Source organism: Coccinella septempunctata, chromosome 2 (assembly GCF_907165205.1).
Source record: "Coccinella septempunctata chromosome 2, icCocSept1.1, whole genome shotgun sequence".
Taxonomy (NCBI): domain Eukaryota; kingdom Metazoa; phylum Arthropoda; class Insecta; order Coleoptera; family Coccinellidae; genus Coccinella; species Coccinella septempunctata.
In genome coordinates this window covers 43,936,890-43,943,552 of record NC_058190.1, presented here as the reverse complement: position 1 = coordinate 43,943,552, position 6,663 = coordinate 43,936,890, and the positions used below count along the sequence as shown (strand labels likewise).

Here is a 6,663-nt window from a genome sequence, read left to right as displayed (position 1 = left end):
ATTCCTTGTCAAATTTTAATGTAACTTTGGTATGACAACCATGATCCTTTATAGTACCGATTCTGAGATATTCGATTTTTTCCTAAAATTTTGACAGCTGTAGGTGCTCACTAAAATTCAGTTTCAAACTATTCACTTCACAGAAAAAGTTTGAATGAATTTTTTGCTCATTTTCACCTGCTCTACATGATGAACAAGCAAAGAATATAGGTTGACATTTGAAAAAATCAAGTTTTGATTGGAACTTCAATTTCAATTTTTAACTTTTTGAAGACCCTGTATATCAGATTGCTAAAAATAGTGATGTAACGTATTATCCAATATGCTGACAAGAGTTGGGCAAAATTTGGTTTCGATACATTCAAAACTAGTATCAGCTATTTCAGTGAGCACCTACAGCCGTCAAAATTTTAGGAAAAAGTCGAATATCTCGGAATCGGTGCTATATAGGATCACGGTTGCCATACCAAAGTTACATTAAAATTTGACAAGGAATTCAAAACTGCAATATAATACAGTGTTCTTTTTTTTAAATAAGAAAGTTGATGCCAACAGACTTGTATATGTTTTTCTTCTAGCTCCTTTAGTTTCCACATTAAGGTGTAAGGGACACTTTAACTCGGACATTTGTACCTACTATTTCCAGCAGTGAATGAGAAGATGGAAAAGAGATAGAGATTTAATGTGATCTCTTTTGTGTTATACCTAGAAATCACCGAAATATCAATAAATGAATTCAGTGATAACAATATTACAATAATATCCACCCAATTCCATTAATTGATCAATTCGAAATTCAGAGATGAAACGGGTCTAGAATTGAGTGAAATTTGAATTAAACGTCAAGGAAAGTAAGGGAGTCCAGGAGACTTGCTCAAGTAGGAGACTTGAACCACCTCAAATATTTCAATTCAGTGTTTTGTAACCTTCAACGACTCATTGAAAAGTCTGAGTCTATAATTTTTTGTATTTCCAATAATGTGGCAAAAATTGCATTAAGAAGCTAATAAATTGTGAAAATCTCTTCTGATTCCACCCAGTGCACATTCATAGGGCTATAGAAAAATTCCAACAAGACTACAAATCAAAAACAATCCTTTCAACGTCTTTTTTGACTCCTTCTCAACACTTTCTTAGCATTTGATAGTTCATGGAAAAACCTCATCTTCCTCTAGGTTATATCCTGTTCCTTTTCATATACAAGGTACAATTAGATGATCCGTACAGGTAATTGATTCGCAGCATTTTCCGTTCTTCCCAACCATTAAATTCGACAAGAAACAAGCCTATCTTAGATCTACAGCTCGTGCATTTTCCCGATGAGGCTCATAACATCGACCGAACACCGTATAAATCAAAAAGAGCGGCGATATTTCAGTATCGTAACGAGTGGGGAACTACCTTAACAGCCCGATCGTGATCTGAAAAAACTTCCAGAAATCAAATCGCTCTGAACATTGAACACGATCTAGCTATCTGGTCTTTGGTCGGCGCTTTCTTCGATCTCTTTTCAACTGGGAACGGCCGCACCAATCATGATGGTAGGAGCTGGCGGATAGGGTTAAGAGCACTGAGGTCAAATAGAAAAAAAATGGGTGAGATTTGCAGTGCACGAAGAGCTGTTTCGATCTTAATACTCCTGAAAAATGTCGGTTTGTCAAATGAATGTTTCTTGGGTTCTGTATTTCCCAATTTGGGAAAAGTAGAGAAAGGTTCAAAATAACTTTTTTGAAGAATAATTTTCGAGAAATATTATCCTTTTATTAGTAGGTACTTATTAGAAATACCATCTATGGATTTTTCCATAGAATCCCTAGTTTGATTAGGTACTGGTGAAGTTGCAATCGATAAAATAGATAGCTTATCGTTATAGAAAATTCTTCAAAACAAGCATGATTTATCTGGTCCTGGGCTATAAAAGATGAACATTAGACAGCATCAGACTCCAGACTGAAATAGTTGCATTACACTAAGATGGGACAGAAGAAATGTACTCTGGTATCTACTTTTGAGAAAGGTCCTTTGCTTCCTTTGCTGGGCATCGTTGATTGAGTTATGTGATACTGATGAACTCAAACAACAGCGAAACCGGTCTATCGCTACTCTCTACGATTTATTTTCCATATTCTTCCAAAGAATAACACTGAATATTGAGATCTTAAAGGTATTTAAACTCTCGGCCATGAATGGTCAATATATTTGACACATTCATCGTTCAGTTTTTTGAACTGATGGTTGCCACATCCTCGCAGAATTTCCTAATTAACCATCAGAAAGGGAACGGTGACCAATGATGAATATTTCCATCTTAAAAAGAGCGATACGATCTACACGAAGATATTCGTGGAATCCTGTAGACATGACTCATTTCAGTCCTTAAACCGTATCCTAAGACACAGAAAACTATAATTAATTAGCAATAAAATAAGAATCGAATCCTTGCATATTATAAACCAACATATTTCCAGATATAGACTAACTTATTTATTTATGGCTTCATCGAACAATTGAAACAGTGATATGATCTCAATGAAACCGATCAGAAGAAAAGGACAATAAACCTATCCCAAAGCCTCTTCTTGTGAAACGAGAACAGTAGAAGAGCTTCGATGGACCGTGTAATAATGTTATAAATAATACCAGTTGATATACCGACAGCTCCAACTATGAAATATGACTATGGAAGAAGTTCTTGCTTCTAAGGTGGAGTCTGTGTGTTGTAATTTAGATTGTTAGAGAGGGAGAAAGTCATCCTTCATCCTATATGTTCAGTTCAGTCCACATGATTATAAAATTCGTCGGTATTTATTTCAATGAACGTTCTCATAGTTGCCGATGCCGGTTCCAAGATAATATATGAGGAATGGATAAATTCAACATATATTATTCTCAAATTGGAACACTTTATCAATCAATTATTCAATTATGAAGTACATTGGGGTTGAATTTGAGGTATTTTTCAAGACCGATTGTTTTTCGTTAAAAAGAATTTAGAAATTTGAAAACTATGACTTTCGGGAAAAGAACGAAATATTAGTTCCTTTTGATCAAACTAGGTGTGTGCAAGATCTGATATTTTCAAGTTTATTTTTTGAAAGGCTATAAGAAAAACTGTAAAGACTTAAATATTAACAAATTCACATGGTTTTCAATTGTAGTTTCAATCAAGAATTATTTCCATCAGGTTACATTCTTAATTTTCCTCCAAATAAGGATGTAGCACAATTTCATCTTTACTTGAATCAATGATCTTTTAGCTTACACTAAAAGCTTGATATTAGATGTTAAAATTTTCATTTATGAAATTAATTCATGTCGATGACTGGAAGGTTATAAATGAATGAATCAATAGAAAGAAGTCATTGAATTTCGAAAAATTTGGATAAAAATCGAACAATTCCTTGAGAAGTTCAACGCCAATATATAATTCCTATCTTTCAAGGCCTTTCCGAAAACTGGCACGAAATCATTCGATATAAATTGAAAACAGAGAGATTAGTTGATCTAAATTCAGGATCCAATACTGAACTCGTTTCCCAATAAATAATAGTTCAATAAGATGCGTTTACGATTAACACTGTGCTTAGTGGTCACTTTCATAATAAATTGCTTGGGCTATAATGAACCACAGAGACCTATAACCTTCAAAAATGTGAGAATTTGCTTGATTTCGCAAGTGTTCAAGAGCAACCTAACAGTTTTCGTATCGGAAGCCAGAAATTTACGAGATTTCATAATAAGCAATAAGACTGACACTATACGTATCAATAATCAGGAGATCCCAATGCTTTACGAGAGATCGGTTACTGACATACCAAATGTAGCAGTTTTTGACTTATCCTCCAATGGAATCCAAGGGATTGAAGAAGGTGCTTTCGGTAACTTGGGGTTCGTACAGGCTCTAAACCTCTCTTCGAATTTGATCAGAGTTGTGCGATCCGAGGTTTTCACCCACGTTGATGTCAGATTTCTCTTCCTGGCACACAATAGGATATTCCAAATTGAAGAAGGAGCTTTTAATCATCTGGACCATTTGTACTTCATCGATCTGAGTTACAACAGAATAAGAAACTGGAGTTGGCGTTGGTTTAGAGGCACCCCATTCAAAGGGATCAACATGAGGCATAATTTATTGGAGAACCTACCAGAAGATTCCTTCAGATTCATCGACGACTTAGAGCTGCCACATGACCAGAAAATCTTCCATCACCTCCTCTTCGGTCACAACAGTATCAAATCTGTAGATAAGTACTCTCTGCCGAGATTGAAGAAAATTATACATTTCGATTTGAGCCATAATAAGCTAGAAACCATTGAAGTGGGAACATTCAACAACGTTGAAAGTTTGGATAACATCGATTTGAGCAATAATTTGTTGACGTACCTGGATAGAAATGTGTTTAAGTTTACTGAAGTTGGATATGTGAATTTGAAGGCGAATTATCTGGTTTCTATCGATGCTGAATTCATACCGATGGTCAATTTAGATCTGAATCCTCTGGTTGGCCACACTAAGAAGAGGTGGATGGAGTGGAGGAACAAATATGGTTATGCTTTGGAATCTCCACAGTATTCCTCTTGAATTGATTTTTTTCTCATTGTGTAGGGGAGACTGGGGAGGGTTGATACGTTTTTTGGAATTTTTATTCTGGAAACTGAATTATATGAAGAAGCAGGACTTTTCTTATATTATATAATTCTTCAATTAATCGTTCAACAAAATAAATATAGAAGTCGCAAAACATAAACATCTTATTCTGTACAGAACGTTGAACACAAAAACATGCAAACTGTCTCAAGCTTCCCCACATATGGGAGGATTGATACGATGTACTGGGAGAGTAATCGAGAGGATTATTCAGCTCAGTAGGTAGGTCAGCAATGATACTGGGTTGCTTTGGTCATATAGGTGTAGAAAAATCAGGAAATTGTCAGTTAGTCACTTCCACACAAGAAAAGTCGGCCTCATTAAATACATGGGGATTGTACGGTTTTTAAAAATCCCTTCGATATGTTGGATGGTGAAGAAGCCTTCATGTAGGTCTATCCAACTAGCTACGGAATATTTTTTGAAGATTATACATGTATCAGGCCTCCCACGACAAATGGCTCAAACCTCCCTGAAAGCAATTTTTAAAGTGATTTATGTTTTCATCTTATACCCATATATTTTGAAAAGCGAATGAAACTGTAAATTGAGTAGTTTTTTGCATATTTCCCAGGGAAATGTTCGTTTATGCCGAAGAATTAATGCATGATCATAAAACCCTTAGGTAACTTGAGTAAAAACTTACAATTTCTCACCTCGAAACACTCTTCGTTGAATATTTCACAAACAAACTACTGTTAGCCTTACATATTAACGTCACGCAATGCCCTCTGCCAAAGAATAGTGTTCACTAGTATAATACTTCTGAAAACGGCTACAGATCGCGGATATAAGCCTGTATCAAGCCTCCCCATGTATCAATGCTCCCTAGTCTCCCCTACTCCCAATGAATTTGAATTGAATTAGATTCTTTGTTTCTATTCATTATTCAAACGAAGAATCTGTAATTCTAGCAACTGTAGAAATAGACCTAAATGTCATTTGGATTTTTTACATCCCTAAAACATATAGCATTATGAGATTTCGCATATTAATATCATGAAACTTCTGTGTACCAAATTCGGTGATTTTCGTCTAAGAGAAAAGACTATTTTCAGGAGGCTGTTACTCTGAAAGATGAGGACTTCTGGGAAAAATCAAAATAAGGGGCCTCCTCAATTTTTCTCTACAATCTTTGACGAAATTTTATTTGATTGATTTTCGGACAACCTGTATTAGTCTGGAAAACATGTTGATATACCAAACATTCTTAAACACCTACACGTATTTGATGTTTTACAGGATGTTCTCATATAAATGTCAGTTTGTGTACTAATAAAGGGTGTAGCCCAACTTCTAGACTTCTTATTGAGCCAATGACCAATTATGAACCTGCGCCACGAAAAAATCTCGCAGATATGACTTCCTCGTTCCATTTCAAAGATGACGGATCTGCAGAAATTCAAGAATATCTGCACAGATGAAATGTGAACATTGCAAAATCGCATCCTACCGATCAACGTAATTACATCAGGTTTTATCATTTAATGGGAATCAGTGGCAGAGCACGACTGTGAGGTGTGTGAAATCCGAATTAGTCTCAGTAATATTTGCGGTAATTTAAATTCCAGCGAATAGTGAGATATTCAATTGGTAGTTTCATTGATATCTATGAGGGTGATCGAAAAATTATCCTGCGCAAAGAAATAAATCCTGCAATTTTATTGCATAATCTTGTTTGAAGTTTTAGTAGTCGGAATCCTTATAGAGATTTTTGGAGACGTTTTGATAGAAGTAAAAGTGATGGTTAATTCATCAACCACGAGATCCCGCACTGAAAGTCAGTACTTTGGTTGTAATCTTTGGATCCAATTCAGTCGTCTCGTGTTCGAGGTACAGAGTGTCCGAGTTAAAGTGTCCCCATACCTTATTGTGGAAACTAAAGGAGTTAGAAGAAAAAGTTGAATACAAAATTTGTCTGTAATCGATTCAACTTTTATTTTTTATGACCCACCTTAATACATACATACAATAATAACTTTCTTATTTCGAATGGAACACCCTGTATATTATTG

The 6,663-nt window shown here is 35.3% G+C and overlaps 1 protein-coding gene across 1 annotated transcript; it reads left to right on the top strand.

Annotated features, from left to right (window-relative positions):
- Positions 1 to 3,550: 3,550 nt before the first annotated feature.
- LOC123306616 (chaoptin-like) lies at positions 3,551 to 5,942 on the top strand. The gene is made up of 2 exons (XM_044888699.1): positions 3,551 to 4,603; positions 5,488 to 5,942. Exon 1 carries the CDS (start codon positions 3,560 to 3,562, stop codon positions 4,580 to 4,582), a length of 1,023 nt encoding a protein of 340 aa, XP_044744634.1. The 5' UTR covers positions 3,551 to 3,559; the 3' UTR covers positions 4,583 to 4,603; positions 5,488 to 5,942.
- Positions 5,943 to 6,663: the final 721 nt, after the last annotated feature.